Raw genomic sequence first — 21014 nt, 5'->3', positions numbered from 1 at the left:
TGTTGGATAACTTTTTCTTTTTATGGCATTTTTATTTCCTTTTTGTCTTTTCAAGGTAAAATAGACTTTTCTAGATTAAATCTAATTTATGGTGACCACTTAAGGGAAAAGATGGATGCACAGTTGTCACACATAACAGATGATTTGTGGCGTGACCTGCAGAAGCTATGGAAGGTATGGCTAGTATTTTCTTTATGTCGTGTGTCTTCACCACAGTTCTCCAGTAAATTTTGTCTCTCTCTCTCTTTTCTTGTTCAGTCTGTGCTTGGACTTAGTGAAGGATTTCCTGACATTTCTGGAGATTCAGTATTTTTGCTCAGTGGTGGTGACTCTTTAAAGGCAATCCGGTTTCATGAAGAAGTGGAGGATTTGGTTGGTAGGTCTGTGCCGGGACTTTTAGAAGTCATCCTCAGTGATACTTTCCTAGATATTCACAAATACATTTATAAATATACTTTTACAGTTATGCAAGAATTACAGGATCAAACCATTGTTAATGACACTGGAAACCATGTAAGTAAAGACCACTTAATAAAACGAAAAGCTGAAACTCCGAGAATACAAGTGGAGGCTGCTTCCTTTGTTGCTTTAAGCAAAGGTAACCAACTGTTCCTAAATGTGTGTTCTGAACACGTGGGCCAACGGTGTGAAGTAACTCACAGGTTAAGCCAGGATCTGGTACACGTCAATACAAACCCTAAACGAACAAAGCCAAGTCCATCTTCTGAGCAGGTTTTGACTCTACAGGAAAGATGGGCATCCGATACGGGCAAATGTGTAGATGCTTCGCCTCTTCTTGTTGTATCACTTAATGAAGACTTGCCAAGAACAGTGTACATTGGATCCCATTCACATAGAGTGCAAGCTCTTGATTTGGACACTGGGGCAGTGGTGTGGGAGAGAGTACTTGGAGATCGTATTGAATCTTCTGCAGCAGTGACTAAATGTGGAAAATTCATCCTTGTAGGTAAGAATTAGGTAGTTAGATGCCGTTTAGATTCTGCAGCAGTCTTATTTTATTCTCTACAAACAGTTCTAAGATTCCTCAGATGGTAAACTTAGTGTTTGTCATGTTTGATATTAATAATGATATTAAGTTGTGTGTAGTTTAATTTACTGTATATCAGAGAGAACCCATTTCAATTAAAGGGGTACTCCGCCCCTAGACATCTTATCCCCTATCCAAAGGATAGGGGATAAGATGTCTGATCCCAGGGGTCCCGCTACTGGGGACCCCACGATCTTGGCTGTGGCACCTCAGACATCCGGTGCATGGAGAAAAGTTCACTCCGTGCTGGATGATTGCCCATGCGGGTGGAGGCTCGTGATGTCACGTCCCCGCCTCGCTCGTGATGTCACAGCCACCCCCCTCAATGCAAGTCTATGGGAGGGGGCGTGACGTAACAAGCCTCCGGCACTGCACCTGACGCTCAAAACAAAGGCCGGGTGCAGAAGGCGGGTTGCGGGTGGGGTCCCCACGATCACACATCTTGTCCCCTATGCTTTGGATAGGGGATAAGATGTCTAGGGGTGGAATACCCCTTTAAGAGCTTCAGGAGTGATAGTGGGTCTACCCCTAAGGACCCATGGCTGGCTGTAGAGGAAAGATTTGAAAGGAATGATTTCATGGGGTTGTCCACATGAAATTAAAGTGTCACTTTCGGTAAAAAAAAAAAAAAACTTTTGACACAGTAAATATTTTCATTGGTCTGGGTTCTGAGACCCCGTTCAATTTAGTGATCGACCGATATCGATTTTTTAGGGCAGATAACGATAATCTGTGGACTTTCAGGCCGATAGCTTATACCGATATTCCGGTATAAGTTATCGGCTATTTCTCCACCCCTCCCCGGCCCCGAAGAAGCGGCTGCAGATCATTGATTTAAAGTGGCTTTTGCGGGGCCAGAGACCGCCGCCCGCTTCTCTCCCCTGCCGGTCCTTAGTCCAACCACCCCGGCTTCCCCATTGCCTCCCCCATCCCCGGTTTTATAATTACCTGTTCCCGGGGTCCGCTCTACTTCTGGCTCTGGCATCGTCCTGAGCTGTCACTGTGCGCATTGACGGTGACGTCGCTTTGAGGACGTCACACATCATTGCGCAGCGCACAGCAAGAACGCAGGACGCCGCAGGAGCGAGAAGTAGCGCGGACCCCGGGCCCCCGGGAACAGGTAATTATAAAACCGGGGATGGGGGAGGCAATGGGGCGGCGGTCTCTGCCCGGGGCGGTGCAGGGGGGAGGTGACGTTGCGGGGGGCTGGGCATTAACGGATTATCGGCAAGGTAATTGCCAATACCGATAACGCCCAAAATCGTGAATATCAGCCGATAATATCGGCCAAACCGATAATCGGTCGATCCAAAATAGGTAGGGAGAAGCATTCCGCTAAGTACATATTGCTGCTCAATGCATAAGATGGATTTTATAGTAAGTCTATGGAGCCCATCGTATGCAGTGAGATGGGGAGAGAAGCGCTCAGCTGTGCGCTTATCCTGACTCTATCTAGTGATCAGTGAGGGTCCCCAGACCCCAACCAATCAAACATTTTGACATTTTATTGTTTTATATAGCAGCAACATATTCCACATTGACATCACTACCTATCCCCAATAGAGCTCACATTCTAAATTCTATTTTTTGGGGGGGGTACTTAAGTACACAGAGGAAACCCACACTAACCTGGGCAAAACATACAGACTACAGGCAGATGCTGTCTTTGGTTAGAACATCTATTAACTATGCAACTTCATATTAGTTCATTTACGTAATAGTACCTGGTTTTCCCATGTGGTGTTATCATTCAGTGGCATTTGAGATTCTTTTAAAGATGGATGTGACATTTAGTAGAATCTGCACTGTTTGTCATTTAGTATTTTCCAGGGATATGGAAAACCTAAGCTCTTTGGATGGAAATAATAGTATTGCAGTGCTGTTCTTACTGTCCAAAATGCCTTAAATCATGACCGATACTTCCCCATTAGATAGGGGTCATTACTATTCCATGGGACCTATTGGAAATGGATGTACAGCTGTCATGGCTTTTTACGAATGAAAACTATTTTATGCTTATGTAAAATAATGTCTGGAAAGCCCTTGTCCTGTCACATATATTTACATTTATAGAATAAAGAAACTCTTCGACAACAATTATGTGGCAAAATAGTAGACAGCTCAGTGGGGCCCAAGACACTGAAGTCTATTGCTTGCTAACATCCTTACTCTGGCTGGTGATAGACATTTCAGGGGTTAAAGGGGTACTCCGCCCCTAGACATCTTATCCCCTAACCAAAGGATAGGGAATAAAATGTCTGATCGCGGGGGTCCTACAGCAGGGGACACCCACAATCTTGGCTGCGGCACCCCAGACATCCGGTGCACGGAGTGAACGTCGCTCCGTGCCAGATGACTGGTGATGCGGGGCGGAGACCATGCCCCCTCAATGCAAGTCTATGGGAAGGGGCATGACTGAATGCCTCCCATAGACTTGCATTGAGGGGGCGTGACAGTGACGTCACGAGCGGGGTGCGGTGGTGACGTCATAACCCTCCGGCGCTGCACCCGACGTTCTTAACGAACGCCGGGTGCAGCAGGGAGATTGCTGGAGTCCCCAGCGGCGGGACCCCCGCGAACAGACATCTTACAGGATAGGGAAAAGATGTCTAAGTGGACTAACCGTTTAACAGTATTATAATATATAATGTTATGAATAAGTAACTGTAGTTTGTTCACAGGCTGCTATGATGGCTGTGTTTATGCCCTACGGAGGAGGAATGGGGAAACACACTGGATCTTCACCACTGGCAATGCCGTGAAATGCTCTCCTGCTGTAGATCCGAAGTCCGGGCTGGCATTTATTGGCTCACATGATCAATGCCTATATGCTTTGGACGTTGAAGTATGTATTGATGGATATCTGTTGTAATATTGCATATTTAATTGTTTTTATGCATTGTCTAGTATAACAGACCTAAACATGACAACTATAGTGTAAGGCAGTGTAGCCTAACCTGTGGTTCTCCAGCTGTTTAAAAACTACCTTCAGCTGTCTGGGCATGATGGGAGGTTAAGTTTTGCAACAACTGGAGGACCACAGTTTGGATCTTTTTTCCAGACGTTTAAAATCATTGTTATCAGCCGCATAAACCCTGTCTGGGTGATGTGCGGCTAATAAGGATAATTTAAATGGCCGCAGAAAAGCTTCAGTCGGTTCATTTGTCAGCTGATCACTGTCCCTTTCACACGAGTTGATTATCGGCAGTGAGCGTTTTCTTGGTGGTGTGACGCCAGGACTAAGCTCCTACTGTGATGCTGGCATTGTAGCCTAATCCATTGGGTTTTAAGTAGACGTTTATGTCAGATCATCTGAACCTAAAGCTGATGACATAGCTTGGTTTCTAATAAGGGCTTTCCAGGATCATCCAGTCTATGTTACAGCTCAAACTAAAACACAACTTTCCTACACTGAAATATGTAAAACGATATATATGTGTAATTTATGCATTAATAAGTTGTGACTATGAGTATTCCTTATTGCAGGTAAAGCAATGTATCTGGAAAGCTCATTGTGAAGGAGGAGCTGTGTTTTCTTCTCCTTGTATTAGTATGGAACCACATCATTTATATACAGCTACCCTGGGAGGACGAGTGCTGGCATTTAACCCTGTGAGTAAATATACCGAATTAGTTTTCTTTGTTAGGTACAGTCATGATAAACAATCATTCCTATAGTTCATAAGTAGATGTGTTCTCGGTGACTGTAGGGACTATAGATGTGTGGCTTTCCAGTAGGTGTCAAAGGCCAAGTTGCACTTGGAACGTGAAATTCTTTGACAGCTTACTTCAAACTCCAATATAAATAAAGACATGCTGATGGCATACTAGATTATGAGAAAACCCTAATGTGGGCATCAACCATTTAGTTGCTTAAGGGGCTTTGACCAATAATTAAACATATCGTCCCCAAGCCGCCATCTCCAGGCTTTTTGAAGCTGTCTGAGATGGTAACTCCCATTGACATTAATGGGAATAGTGCAAACAGCAGTCCTTTGTAATTGGAAGCTACGCAAATTGCGTAAGACAGTGGACTTGGTTGGTTTTAATGCCCCACCACCTCTCCTGGCTCCAGTATAGAAACTTGTCAATGATATAGTACTACTTGAACCTGTAAAGGTACACATATTCCTAAAGCTAGAACACCAAGTAGAATACAGAGCGGCACCGCAGACTGTATACTGTAACAACACCTATATATGGACACTGGATCGGCACTGGTGGGTATTACAGATCAACGACCGACAGTGGTGCTAGGAGTAATAGTAAATAGCATATTAAGAATCATTAATAGAAGAACATGACAGCACTCCTGCACTCACGGCAAAGGTATGGGTTATCAGGCTCCTCCCAGGACCTCAAACAAACAGACAGGCAAGGCTGGCATGGGGCGCTCAGAGGCGACTGCCGGCGGTTTCGCGCAGCGTGGTGCGCTTCTTCTGCCCTCAAAGTTCCTGGGAAGGAGCAGGATGACCCATACCTTTGCGGTGAGCGCAGGAGTGCTGTCATGTTCTGCTATTATTGATATTCCTAAAGCTGCCTATAGAGATACACTACAGCTGCATGTGTCACCTCCAGGTTGCCACCAACATTACTACGGAAAGTTACCTAAAATGTAACTTTTATTTAGTGTTCTATATAAATGTAAGCTCTCAGACGTAGAAGAAAACTTTTTTTTCTGGATCCAGTCAAACCCATGTAGGGGAAGAAGAGTTACCACCCGAGGAAGATGTGCTGCATATTTTGACCTAGTTCCACCTGTTTGTCTACAGACTACCTAATAGAATCATGATATGCAGTCATGGTCATAAATGTTGGCAGCACCCAGAAATTTTTCAAGAAAATTAAGTATTTCTCACAGAAGAGGATTGTAGTAATACACACATACACATGTTTATTTCCTGTGTGTATTGAAACTAAACTGAAAAAGGGAGAAAAAAAAGCAATTGGACATAATGTCACACAAAACTCCAAAGATGGGCTGGACAAAATGATTAGCACCTTTTCAAAATTGTGGAAAAATAAGATATATTGCCCAGGTGTGGGCAATATAAAAAGCACACCTGAAAGCAGATAAAAAGGAGAGAAGTTCACTTAGTCTTTGTATTGTATGTCTGTCTGCCACACTAAGTATGGACAACAGAAAGAGGAGAAGAGAACTGCGTGAGGACTTGAGAACCAAAATTGTGGAAAAATATCCTCCATCTCCAGAGATCTAGATTTGCCCATAGAGCGCAGCATTATCAAGAAGTTCGCAACCCATGGCACTGTAGCTGATCTCCCTGGGCATGGACGAAAGAGAAAAATGGATGAAAGGTGTCAACGCAGGATAGTTCGGATGGTGGATAAGCAGCCCCAAACAAGTTCCAAAGATATTCAAGCTGTCCTGCAGGCTTGCGGAGCATCAGTGTCAGCACAAACTATTCGTCGACATTTAAATTAAATGAAATGCTATAGCAGGAGACCCAGGAGGAGCCCACTGCTGACACAAAGACATAAAAAAAGCAAGACTACATTTTGCCAAAATGAACTTGAGTAAGCCCAAATCCTTCTGGGAAAACGTCTTGTGGACAGATGAGACTAAGATAGAGCTTTTTGGTAAAGCACATCATTCTACTATTTACCAAAAATGGAATGAGGCCTACAAAGAAAAGAACACAATACCTACAGTGAAATATGGTGAAGGTTCAATGATCTGGGGTTGTTTTGCTGCCTCTGGCACTGGGTGCCTTGAATGTGTGTAAGGCATCATGAAATCTGAAGCTTACCAACGGATTTTGGGTCCCACTGTACAGTCCAGTGTCAGAAAGCTGTGTTTGCGTCCGAGATCTTTGGTCTTCCAGCAGGACAATGACCCCAAACATACGTAAAAAAGCACTCAGAAATGGATGGCAACAAAGCGCTGGAGAGTTCTGAAGTGGTCAGCAATGAGTCCAGATCTAAATCCCATTGAACACGTGTGGAGAGATCTTAAAATTGCTGTTGGGAAAAGGCGGCCTTCCAATAAGAGAGACCTGGAGCAGTTTGCAAAGGAAAAGTGATCCAACATTCCGGCTGAGAGGTGTAAGAAGCTTATTGATGGTTATAGGAAGCAACTGATTTCATTTATTTTTTCCAAACGGTGCGCAACCAAATATTAAGTTAAGGGTGCCAATAATTTTGTCCAGCCCATTTTTGGAGTTTGGTGTGATATTATGTCCAATTTGCTTTTTTTTCCTCCCTTTTTTGGTTTAGTTCCAATGCACACAAAGGGAATAAATGTGTATAGCAAAATATGTTACTGCAAACCTTTTCTGTGAGAAATACCTCATTTTCTTGAAAAATGTAAGGGGTGACAACATTTACGGCCATGACTATATATGGACAAATTGTGACTAACGCTGATAGTATTTCACAGTGTGCTGTGTTAACTTGTATTGTTATAGGTCACAGGAAAAACTATATGGACGATTGATCTAAGAAAACCCGTGTTTTCTTCACCATCATGCGACCAGAAACACGTTTTTGTTGGCTGCGTAGATGCAAATTTCTACTGCTTCAGTCATATGGGTGAGAAGGTAAGATACGCAGGACAAAGTTTTATTATAAAAAAGACAGGAAAAGAGAAGTTCAGCACTGCTTTCTTCTGCTCACTAAGGAATAACTGTACTGAGTGCAATATATATTAGGAAACTGTCTCTTGCTTCTAGGCAGGGCTCAGACGTAAAACAGCAATGGAATCAACGTAGAACATAAGTAAAGGAAAAACGTTGGCGACTCACCAATTCTTCTTTCGTTTTTTTTTTTTGTTGCAGTAACGTACTCACAAAATACAAAATAGTATCGGGGTGGACAAGTGACAAGTCCGGGGGGGGGGGTACAGGTAGGCGACAGCAGCCGTTGTTTCGCACTAGATCAGTTCTTCGTCGAGCCATCCGTACGCAGTGGTTATACGTAATATGGTTGGATGTTTGTGGTCACTGTAGGGAATATATAATGGGTTCATCAAATAAAAGATGTAAACCTAAGAATATCTCCTCATGTGGACATTTTCCACAAATAGAAAACAGTCTTTGACAAGAAAGTAATATTTGTTCACCACAGGCTATGTTAAAGTGTTTGGCTCTCTACAGGTAAGCTCTGTGGGAACCACTGGGTTTACTAGTTGGTTTTTACACTCAAAGCCAGTGTTTGCCAACCTATGTGCCTCCAGCTTTTGCAAAACTACAACTACCAGCACACCTGGACAGCCGAAAGCAACAGCTGGAGGCACACTGGTTGCAAAACACTGCTCCATGCAAACAACCGTGCCAGCTGAGGTTTTCTTACAACTGTGCATTGTGCTGTTCCTTTGTTACTACTGGAAATAGAGGAATAAATTGACACCTGATAAATTAACAATTTCCATGCCAGTACTAATTAGGTATGTTGCCATACTGGCCATCGTGTAGTTTAAGCCCTTAAGGACCCAGCCCATTTTCACCTTTAAGGACCCGAGCATTTTTTTTGCACATCTGACCACTGTCACTTTAAGCATTAATAACTCTGGGATGCTTTTACTTATGAATTTGATTCCGAGATTGTTTTTTTTTTTTTTTTCATGACATATTCTACTTTAACATAGTGGTAAATTTTTGTCGATACTTGGATAATTTCTTGGTGAAAAATTCCAAAATTTCATGAAAAACTTGAAAATTTTGAATTTTTCTAACTTTGAAGCTCTCTGCTTGTAAGGAAAATAGACATCCCAAATAAATTATATATTGATTCACATATACAATATGTCTACTTTATGTTGGCATCATAAAGTTGACATGTTTTTACTTTTGGAAGACATCAGAGGGCTTCAAAGTTCAGCAGCAATTTTACAATTTTTCACAAAATTTTCAAAATCAGAATTTTTCAGGGACCAGTTCAATTTTGAAGTGGGTATTCATATTAGAAATATCCCATAAATGACCCACTTATAAAAACTGATCAAAGTATACAAAATGACATTCAGAAAGTGTGTTAACCCTTTTGGTGTTTCACAGGAATAGAAGCAAAGTGAAGGAGAAAATTCAAAATTTCCATTTTTTACACTAACCTGTTCTTGTAGACCCAAAAAAATCCCCCCAAAATGTGTAACCTACATGGCATACTATTTTGGAAACTACACCCTTCATGGCATGTAACAAGGGGCCCAGTGAGCCTTAAAGGGAACCAATCATCAGATTTTACCCTATATAATGCTTGGCAAAGCGTTATATAGGGTAAAATTGTTGTCCTCACCATCCCCGGGGGATGCTCCTGCCCCCAGGGATGGTGAAGATATGAAGTTATAAACTAGTCACCGCCGCCGCCGTAAGTAGTCACCTGGGCGGGGAGCTCTTCTCATCTACTCCCGTTCTTCGGCCGGCAGCGACGCCCCCTCCGCTTGATTGATGGGCCGCGTCATTGTTCCGCTCACTGAACGGACGGAGCAGAGTGATGACGCGGCCCATCAATCAAGCGGAGGGGGCGTCGCTGCCTGCAGAAGAACGGGAGTAGGTGAGAAGAGCACCCCGCCCAGGTGACTACTTACGGCGGCGGCGGTGACTAGTTTATAACTTCATATCTTCACCATCCCTGGGGGCAGGAGCATCCCCGGGAAATGGTGAAAATAAAGATTTTACCCTACATAACGCTTTGCCAAGCGTTATATAGGGTAAAATCTGCTGATTGGTTCCCTACACCCCACAGCTGTTTGACGACTTTTTGTTAAAATCGGATGTGTAATTGAAAAAAATTTTTCTTCACTAAAGTGCAGTTTTTTCCCAAATTTACAATTTTTACAAGAGGCAATAGGAGAAAATGCCCCCCAAAATTTGTAACCCCATTTCTTCTGTGTATGGAAATACCCCATGTGTGGACGTAAAGTGCTCTGCTGGCGCACTACAATGCTCAAAAGTGAAGGAGCCACATTTGGCTTTTTGAAAGCAAATTTTGCTTAAGTTGTTTTTGGGGGGGCATGTCGCATTTAGGAAGCCCCTATGATGCCAAAACAGCAAAAAAAGCCCCCACATGGCATACTATTTTGGAAACAACACCTCTCAAGGAACGTAACAAGGGTTAAAGTGAGCCTTTACACACCACAGGTATTTGCCAAATTTCTGCTGAAGTTGGACATGAAAATTCAAAGTTTAATTTTTTTCACTAAAATGCTGGTGTTACCCCACAGTTTTCATTTTCTCAAGGGGTAATAGGAGAAAAAGCCTCCCAAATGTTTTAATGTATGGTATGGGAATATCCCATATTTGGATGTAAAGTGCTCTGTGGGTGAACTACAATGCTCAGAAGAGAAGGAGCGCCATTGGGCTTTTGGAGAGAGAATTTGTTTGGAATGGAAGTCGGGGGGGCCATGTGCATTTAAAAAGCCCCCATGGTGCCAGAACAGTGGACCCCCCCCCACATGTGACCCCATTTCGGAAACTACACCCCTCACGGAATGTAATAAGGGGTTCAGTGAGCATTTACACCCCACAGGTGTTTGACAGATCTTTGGAACAGTGGGCTGTGCAAAAGAAAAATGTAATTTCTTATTTTCATGGACCACTGTTAAAAAAAAAAAAAAAATCTATCAGACACCTGTGAGGTGTAAATGCTCACTGCACCCCTTATTACATTCCGTGAGGGGTTTCGTTTCCAAAATAGGGTCACATGAGGGGGTCCACTGTTCTGGCACCATGGTGGAGCTTTGTAAACGCACATGGCCTTCAATTCCAGACACATTCTCTGTCCAATGGCGCTCCTTCTCTTCTGAGCATTGTAGTGCACCGCAGAGGACTTTACATCCACATATGGGGTATTTATATACTCAGAAGAAATGGTGTTACAAATTTTGGTGGGCTTTTTTCCTATTACCCCTTGTGAAAATGAAAAATTTGGGATAACACCAGCATTTTAGTGAAAAAAAACTAATTTTTCATTTTCACGTCCAACTTTAATGAAAATTCTTCAAACACCTGTGGGGTGTTAAGGCTCACTATACCCCTTGTTATGTTCCGTCAGGGGTGTAGTTTCCAAAATGGGGTTACATGTGATTTTTTTTTTTTTCTTTTTTGCGCTTATGTCAGAACTGCTGTAACAATCAGCCACCCCTATGCAAATCACCTCATATGTACATGGTGCTCTCACTCCTGAGCCTTGTTGTGTGCCCGCAGAGCATTTTACGTCCACATATGGGGTATTTCCCTACTCAGGAGAAATTGTGTTACAAATTTTGGTGGGATTTCTTTCCTTTTACCTCTTGTGAAAATGAAAAGTATGGGGCAACACCAGCATGTTAGTGTAAAAAAAAAATTTTTTTTACAATAACATGCTGGAGTAGACCCCAACTTTACATTTTTGTAAGGGGTGAAAGCAGAAAAAGCCCCCCAAAATTTGTCAGGCAATTTCTCCAGCCCATATGTGGCCCTAAACTGTTGCCTTGAAATACAACAGGGCTCCGGAGGGAGAGAGCGGCATGCGCATTCGAGACCTAAATTAGGGATTTGCATAGGGACAGACCCGGTTGCAAGAATTTGACTTGCCTCCGATACCAAAATTATCCTATGGCAGTGTTTCCCAAACAGGGTGCCTCCAGCTGTTGCAAAACTCCCAGCATGCCTGGACAGTCCATGGCTGTCTGGCAATACTGGGAGTTGTTGTTTTGCAACAGCTGGAGGCTCCTTTTTGAAAACAGTGCCTTACCAGACGTTTTTCATATTTATTGCTTTACTTTTTATTTTGTGTAGTGTTTTTAGAGTACATTCACACGGGCGGGGGTTTACAGCGAGCGGGAAATTAGCTGCATCACAAACTTGCAGCGAGAAACTCACAATATAACCCCCTGCCCATGTGAATGTACCCTGTACATTCACATTGGGGGGACAAACCTTCAGCTGTTGTAAAACTACAACTCCCAGTATGCTCTTTGGCTGTTCTTGAATGCTGGGGGTTGTAGTTATGCAACAGCTGGAGGCTGTTTCGCAAGCAGTATGCCTCCAGCTGTTGCAAAACTACAACTCCCAGCATGTAAGGTCTATCAGTGCATGCTGGGAGTTTGCAACAGCTGGAGGCACACCGGTTGCAAAACACTGAGTTGGTAACAAACTCTGTGTTTCGCCACCAGTGTGCCTTCAGCTGTTGCAAAACTACAACTCTCACAATGCACTTACAGCCGAAGGGCATGCTGGGACTTGTAGTTATGCAACTACTCCGGAGTAGGGGCGGAGCGGGTGGGGTTAGGGACACCCCCACAGCAGGCATCCTGATTCGTCATCTGTAATGGCCATCAAATCAGGACGATCATGAGGTGGCACCAGTGCCACCTCACTCCTGCACCCATCACCCTTTTTTTCTGGGTCACCGGGGACCCAATTGATCTGGAATTGCCGATCTGAATTGATTGTCGATTTGCATCGATCGCCGACATGGGGTGATCTCAGGACCCTCCCAGGGTTTTGCACGGGATGCCTGCTGAATGATTTCATCAGGCATCCCGGTCTGGTCCCCGCCTGGCGAGGACCGGAATTCCCACGGGCGTACAGATAAGCCCTTGGTTCTTAAGTCCCAGGACGTCAGGGTGTACCTGTACGCCCTGGGTCCTTAAGGCGTTAAACACATCAAAGTTTAGGTATTTACATGAAAAGCATACTACTGGCTTTCATTTGATTGGCTTAGCGACTGACATAACATTAGAGCAGCTGTATGGGATGGGGGGCAGTAAGGCTGGGTTCACATTACGATTTCACTCTACAGCTGCCGGATCCGGCTGGGGGGGAGTGAAAACCGGGCAGTCCCGTATCCTAACTGGACCCGGCCCATATCTCATTCATTTGAATGAGCCGACCGGAGTCAAACTGTTTCTCTGGTCGGCTAATTTTTGCCCCGTATCCGGTTTTGTGACCGGACCTAAAACCGTGGCACACCATATCTCATTCAAATGAATGATATATGGGCTGGGGCTGGTTAGGATACGGGAGCGCCCGGTTTTCACTCCCCCCAGCCAGATCTGGCAGACGTAGAGTGAAATCGTAGTGTGAACCAAGCCTTAGTAAGGGGGCCCTGTCATCACTTGGTGCCTGAAACATGAATCATCTGGGGGGGTCCCAGTTGCTTCTCCCAGCCCTGCCGGCCTTAATTGATGGATCTTCCCTTATATCCAAACACAGAGAGATCTATCAGTCAATGGTGGTGGAGTGGAAAGTAGCCGATGGGGCATACCCAACGACTCATGGTTCAGGCAGCATGAAAGTGATGAAAGTTCCATAAAAGCAGCTTCTGACTTTGAGTCAGATTCCAGGTAAGGTGCTGAGATGTCTAGCTAAAAATTGCTGTTTGATTATTAGAGATACATATTGGAAATTTCTATGATGAAATATTTGATAACAAGGGACCCCTATACTGTTCTTGCATAGTTCTCCCCTACTGTGTGTGGCAGCCCCTTAATAGGCTGTAAAATGGGATTTCAAGTAGATCTGGGACTAATCCTTTTTATTAAGCATTTATGTTTATTGACAGGTTCATGTGAAAGTATATGTTACAATATATTGAATTCCTCCAATGTTCTTCTCTCATTCAGCTATGGCAGTTCTCTACTGATGGGCCTATATTTTCCTCTCCGTGTATCTCTCCTCTGTCCAAGCGTATCACATTTGGCTCACATGATGGCTTCATCTATTGCTGTAGTGCTGAGGCTGAAATATTATGGAAATACAAAACCAGCTCTCGAGTATATGCAACTCCATTTATATTTCCCAACCCACACGCCGGATCCGCTGAGCTGCTGGCTGTCGTTTCTACAGATGGAACTTTGTATATAATAGATGCTCTCTCAGGACTTCTGATCCAGCAGTATGTACTGGAAGGAGAGATATTTTCCTCTCCCGTTGTGTATGACAGCCGACTGGTTGTTGGTTGCAGGAACAATTATATTTACTGCTTTGATTTGATTAGATATGTAAAGTAAATTTTAGAGAATTAGAGATGTAAGAAGCCTTACATGGTAGTTTGCAATGCTTGTAAAATGCCTTGTATCTGTTTTTGTATATGAAATATTGTGTTCCACTTAAGGGGGTTACCCAGCTATATAATATTGATAGGACATTCTTAGGAATCAGGGCATCAATACTAAATGGTTGGGGGACTCCTGACATCCCCGCCAATATCAGGTAAGTCCCACCTTGGTTTTGGGTTCAGAAAATTGACAGTGTTAATTTTCTTTCTGTAGAGATCATTCTACTCTAACTTAATTTATGTGTGACTGCTGGGATTGGGATTCTCAAATTAAAATAATGTTCCTGTGTCTACCTGAAGCTAGATCAGTGGTAAAACAGCAGCTTTGGAAAGTCAAAACATCTATTTTGATACCTTATTCCTGCAGAGTTGCTATTTTCTTTCATCTTAATTTTTGACTGATTAGAACCAGATATTGAAATATGTTTATTTCTTCTAAATTGTTATTGCCATTTTTTTTTTCTAGTTTCCATTATGGCCACTAGGCCTAAAATTTAAGGGGTACCCTGCCTGTAGACATCATCTCCCCTATCGCGGGGGGTCCGGTCACTGGGACCCTTCGCAATCAGAACGACACGTTCGAGTGGCCATGGTTGTGATGTCAGAACGCTGGGTTCGGGCGACCGTGGTCGTGATGGAGAGGGGGGGGGGGTGTGTGATGGCTGTGCTCAGTACACCGAGGTGCAGGGCCGGAAATCGCAGGGGGTCCCAGTGGCCAGACCGCCCTCGATCAGACATCTTATCCTTTGGATAGGAGTACCCCTTTTAAGCTGAGACTTCCTATTTTGTCTCCTGCCCCATCATAATGTTCAAAAAATGAAATTAATTAAATAACTAAAATTTCAGAAAAAAAAAGATTTTAAAGATAAAAAGTTAATTCATTTCTATGGGAGCGCCAGACATGCCAGTGTGCTGGACTCTTATAATCAGGATAGGGGACCCCCCCCCCCCCCCCCCCCACACACACAATCAGCTAGTTATCTCCTATCCTGTGGATAGGGAATAAGAGAGTTTTCACTAGACAACCTCTTAAAGGGGGTACTCTACTGGCCAGCGTTCGTAACATTTAGCTACGAATGCTGTGCTCGTGCTGTGGGGGTCAGCCCACCCCCGCATGATGTCACACCCCACCCCCTCAATGCAAGTCTATGGGAGGGGGTGGGGCAGCCATCACGCCCTATCCCATAGACTTGCATTGAGGGGGTGGGATGTGATGTCACAAGGGGCGTGGCCGACCACCGCAGCACAAGCACAGCATTCTTAGTTAAATGTTACGCTGGCCAGTGGAGTACCCCCTTTAGGGCCTATTCACACGTACAGTATTCTGTGCAGATTTGATGCACATCATTTCAAGTTATGTTCAGTTTACATTGAAATCTGCAGCAAAAAATTCTGCACATCAAATCTGTGTGTCAAATATGCACAGAATACTGTATGTGTAAATAGCCCATTAAGGATTGAAAGTAACCAAATCATTCCCACCATGTCATAGGCTGGCACAGGAATAGTATTCTGTTGTAAGGACCACTCCAAACGAGTCCTCACAATTTCTGCCCAGAATTCTGCTAAATGTAAGGTCTTATATTTTTGAAGAGTCCATAAAGCTGAATTTCTGTGGCAAAACTTCTGCAGCATAAATTTCTACTGTGTGAATGGGACAGCGGAATCCCCATTTAAATTAATGTGCAGTAAATTTTGCAGAATTTTCCAGCAGAACTGTGCATGGAAATTCTCTTGTGTGAACATAGGCTGTCAAGCAATGAATCCCTTTTTCGCATTATACTGTTAAGGTGTTCATACACCTTAGACCAGACCTGGGCATTTTACGGCCCGCGGGCCACATACGGCCCTTTGATTGGCTCTGACCGGCCCGCGCTGACTATCGGGCCGTACAAAGCCCACGTCTGCCTTAGACTAAAGTAGGCTGAACCCGACTTTGTGATATCAGTTGAGAGAAATATTGGACTTTTACTACAAGACTCAATTGTGGAAGAGATAAGCCAGCACCAGAGCTGTCTGGCTGCAGTTTGGAAATCAAGTAACAGTCATCACATGCTTGGGGGGCAGGAACCCCCTTAACAAATTAAGTCTACCGTGGGTGGAGCCCACTTTTATCTTTCTTGTAGAGGCAATGCATTGTGGTATATTTTTTTAAACAACTACTGCATTAAAGTGATACAAAGAAACATTCAAAAAGTTCATACTTTTTATTGACGGTTTTGTGTTTTTTATGGACCTCTTTATAACAGTCAGACAAAACTTAAATAGAAATTACACATATAAGAATTTATATCTTTTGTTTGTACTTTTTCCACAACACCTTTTTGCACAAAGTTCAGCTAAATTTAATCCTGAATTCCAAAGGATTCCTTTGGAGATGACACTGAATATGTATTTTTCAATGAATGGTTGCTAATAATTTAGAACAAACTAATATTTTCTAATAAGAAACCAGTGTACTTGAAAATAAAAAATAAAAAGTACAACAAAAACTGCACAAATTACATATTAATAGATTTATACACAACTGTATTATTAAACTGAAAAGATCATTGTCCACAGCAAATAAGAGCAATGTTATATTGTATTGTATATGTACATACTGGTTTATATTTTTTATGGCCTGTGCTATTTGTGCGCAAGCTTGATGGGAATTTACAGAATTTAAATGTCACTTGCAAGTACTTTTTTATATTTACAGAGGAGTCAGCCCTTTTAGAAAGCTGAATCAATATACTTTATTCATCAGAAATTAAGGAAATCAATGAGGGTCTTGTGTATATTAGAAAATAACTATTGCTTCAGCTCTTAGAAAGTCTTTAGTATGTAGAGATATTAAGTTAAAAAAGAAAATCCTTTATAATAGGAAAATTTCCAGTAAATACAAGTACATCAGTAAAGTGACTATAACTGTACTTTTAGGGTATGTTCACACTTGGCAGATAAGCTGCAGATTTGTTGCAAATTTTCCCAGTTCACTTCAGTCAAAATCTGCCACATATGTGCCGTGTGTGAACATACCCTTAAAGCTCTTTTACACTGGCTGATCATCGGGTGGACGAGCGTCCCTAAGTACACTGCTCAAAAAAAATTAAGGAAACACTTAAACAACACAATGTAACTCAAAGTCAATCACACTTCTGTGAAATCACACTGTCCACTCAGGAAGCAACACTGATTGACAATAAATTTCACATGCTGGTGTGCAAATGGAACAGACAACAGGTGGAAATTATAGGCAATTAGCAAGACACCCCCAATAAAGGACTGGTTCTGCAGGTGGTGACCACAGACCACTTCTCAGTTCCTATGCTTCCTGACTGATGTTTTGGTCACTTTTGAATGCTGGCGGTGCTTTCACTCTAGTGGTGGCATGACTTGGGAGTCTACAACCCACACAAGTGGTTCAGGTAGTGCAACTCCCCCAGGATGGCACATCAATGGGAGCTGTGGCAAGAAGGTTTGCTCTGTTTGTCAGCATAGTGTCCAGAGCATAGAGGCACTACCAGGAGACAGGCCAGTACATCAGGAGACGTGGAGGAGGCTGTAGGAGGGCAACAACCCGGCAGCAGGACCACTACCTCCGCCTTTGTGCAAGGAGGAGCACTGTTAGAGCCCTGCAAAATGACCTACAACAGGCCACAAATGTGCAGGTGTCCACTCAAATGGTCCGAAACAGACTCCATGAGGGTGGTATGAGGGCCTGACATCCACAGGTGGGGGTTGTGCTTACAGCCCAACACTGGCGCCCTGTGCTCTTCACAGATGAAAGCAGGTTTACACTGAGCACATGTGACAGTCTGGATATGCCGTGGAGAACATTATGCTGCCTGCAACATCCTCCAGCGTGACTGGTTTGGCGGTGGGTCAGTAATGGTGTGGGGTTGCATTTCTTTGGGGGGCCGCACAGCCCTCCATGTGCTTGCCAGAAGTAGCCTGACTGCCATTGGGCTCTGAGATGAGATCCTCAGACCCCTTGTGAGACCATATGCTGGTGCGGTTGGCCCTGGGCTCCTCCTAATGCAAGACAATACAAGACCTAATGTGGCTGAAGTGTCAGCAGTTCCTGCAAGAGGAAGGCATTGATGCTATGGACTGGCCTGTCCATTCTCTAGACTGTTCAGGAGTTGGTGGATGCTTTAGTCCAGGTCTGGGAAGACATCCCTCAGGAGACCATCCGCCACCTCATCAGGAGCATGCCCAGGCGTTGTAGGGAGGACATATGGGCACATGGAGGCCACACACACTACTGAGCCTCATTTTTGACTTGTTTTAAGGACATTAAATCAAAGTTGGATCAGCCTGTAGTGAGGTTTTCCACTTTGATTTTGAGTGTGACTCCATATCCAGACCTCCATGGGTTGATAAATTTGATTTCCATTGATAATTTTTGTGTGATTTTGTTGTCAGCACATTCAACTATGTAAAGACGAAAGTATTTCATACGATTAGTTCATTCATTCAGATCTAGGATGTGTTATCTTAGTCTTCCCTTTATTGTTTTGAGCAGTGTATTCTAGTTCTTAATAATCAACTTCTGTAAAAGGGCCAGCGATCAGGTGTCCCATAAGAACATGAAGAGATTGACTGACTCAGCTCCTCAGCCTGTGTAAAGGGGCCCTTAGGCAGATTTGTCATTCTGAGAGCCAATAGCAAATGTATACCACTGGAAACCACTAAATTGGAAATTAATAGTCTTAATTAAAGGAAAAGGAACAACTGGAGGACTTGTATTTACTGTCTCTTTTTTTTCTGCCTTCAGATTAATATGATTTTAACCTTTTGACACTAGAATCTGTAGACTATTTTAAACAGTGGTACCTAAACATAATCTAACAATGTAGTGCACCAGTCTTTGCATAATCCAATTTAATTTGAAGTAACAAAAGTGTATATAATTTTCTTACAGCACTCTTTGAGTTCAGGAGTGGTATTACAGCCTAGAAAAGATTTAACATTTTTTGCATATTAGATATAAGAAGTATGGCTGCTCTGGTTTCGGTTAGGACCACAACAATTATAATTACCACATGACCATAATAATACGTAAACCAGCACACGATTCCTGTTAAGACTTAATGTATACAGTTTAAATGTCAGGCCTTGTTTTTGTGAGTAATGGCTTCAAGTCAGTATACTCTAAGTTCATAATAATGCTTTTATACAGGAAACTCTGTGTCTTCCTAATTCAATGTATTACATTCTAAAGAATGATTTTCCAACAGTCATGTAATTACATTTCTGCTGAGCATTTTCATGCTGATCAATTATACCAGTCCTAATACTAGTCTCCATATTCCATGCAAGTCAGACTGACGCTTTAAATAATAATAATAATAATACTACACAAGCTGAAAAGATTGATCCACATGAACAGATTTACTCTGCTTCTCCTACACATAGTTCTGACCACAGGATTATGTCCAAATGACTCAAACCAGTCATCTGGACATGTGCAGATCACACCAGCCATACTGTGTAGTGTAGTTACACTGAGACAGACAAGGACATATGTGTTTATATAATGTCATATCTGAATACAATATCCTAAGAATTGCTGTGCATTTTAGTGTTAAGCGGACGTCAGAGTTACATTTTCATAGTGTATTACTTTAGCTTTTGTGCATCCTTGGATCAGATGTTTTTCTATCTATATTCACCTAATAATTTTTTCTTAAGAGGTAAAAGCATTGGACCAGAGGTATAGATGAAATGGTGAGATTTGCTTTGTCCGGAAGATACACAGAGTGTGGGTAAGCCAGTGTGTATAGGAGATGCCCAGCAATTTATACTGCTACTCAATGCTGCTTAGGAGCATTAAAGGTATGAAAATATGACTAGTGTACTCATTATTTAAGATCAGACTCATTCCTTATATCATATAAGGTCTTAAAAAAGGAAAAAATATTTGGACTTGGGATTTAAGTATTTATCGCTCCCATTACGTTTAAAAAACATGCAGCATATAATCATGGGGTACAGGAAACCTATTTACTCATGCAAGTTATAATGAAAGGGGGTTGTCCACCAGCAACACACAGCCCCATCCACTGCTGGAAAGTCGGAGACTCAAGACTCCTGTTCCTTAGATCACACAGGGTCCCAGCTTGTGGGTAGGAGGTAAGTGTTGGTGGGACCACCTCTTTAAAGCAATTTGCCAGTCTTCCTAGAAATTGATGTTCTGCTCTTAGGATAGGCCTTTCAGTATCAAATTGGTGGACACTCCAAGAACAAAGCCACACTTGTCCACAGGTTTAAAAGGGTACTCCACTGGAAAACATTTATTTAAATTTTTTTCTTTAATCAACTAGTGCCAGAAATTTAAACAGATTTGTAAATTACTTCTATTTAAAAATATTAATCCTTCTAGTACTTATCAGCTGCTATATGCTCCACAGGAAGTTCTTTTCTTTTTGAGTTTTCTTTGTCTGACCACAGTGCTCGCTACTGCCACCTCTGTCCATTTTAAGAACTGTCCAGTTCTGTCCAGAAGTAATTTACAAATCTGTTGAACGTTCTGGCACCAGTTGATTTAAAAGAAAAATGTTTTCCAGTGCAGTACCTGTTTAAGGTGTTGTAGCTCTAGGTGAACACTGCATCCCCTTCATTGGTTACCGGGTATAATACTATATATTCTGTAGTGGCTGTGATTCAAAATCCCAGTAAACTTGTTTAACCTGCACTGATCACTCATACTATATAAAGAACCACAAATATCAGTCACATAGGTATATGACTCTTACCGATGGCATATGTAAGGGTAGAAAAGGAATGGCTGGTTGGATTTCAACATGCCTACTCCCCTCTCCCCATTCAAAACACATACCTGTGCCCTTAAAGTGGAACTCCTATGGAAAAAAAAAATCAAATCAACTGGTGCCAGAAATTTAAACAGATTTATAAATGACTTCTATTTAAAAATATTAACCCTTCCAGTACTTATCATCAGCTGCTGTATACTACAGAGAAA

At 42.7% G+C, this 21014-nt stretch overlaps 1 protein-coding gene across 9 annotated transcripts in view; it reads left to right on the top strand.

Moving 5' to 3' along the window:
- Nucleotides 1-20991, top strand: part of AASDH (aminoadipate-semialdehyde dehydrogenase) — a 49483-nt gene extending 28492 nt beyond the window's left edge. For 8 of the 9 annotated variants that reach the window (XM_056558449.1, XM_056558443.1, XM_056558437.1 and 5 more), the window contains 6 exons: nt 56-174; nt 259-967; nt 3730-3893; nt 4535-4660; nt 7474-7605; nt 13611-20991. In XM_056558449.1, the coding sequence (XP_056414424.1) occupies nt 56-174; nt 259-967; nt 3730-3893; nt 4535-4660; nt 7474-7605; nt 13611-13997 (1637 nt within the window). In that variant the 3' untranslated portion in view covers nt 13998-20991. Of the gene's footprint in view, nt 1-55; nt 175-258; nt 968-3729; nt 3894-4534; nt 4661-7473; nt 7606-13200; nt 13332-13610 lie in introns of all 9 variants that reach the window. The other variant, XM_056558457.1, reaches the window with a different exon arrangement.
- Nucleotides 20992-21014: the final 23 nt, after the last annotated feature.

This window comes from Hyla sarda, chromosome 1 (assembly GCF_029499605.1).
Source record: "Hyla sarda isolate aHylSar1 chromosome 1, aHylSar1.hap1, whole genome shotgun sequence".
Taxonomy (NCBI): Eukaryota; Metazoa; Chordata; class Amphibia; order Anura; family Hylidae; genus Hyla; species Hyla sarda.
This window is presented reverse-complemented; position numbering and strand designations above follow the sequence as displayed.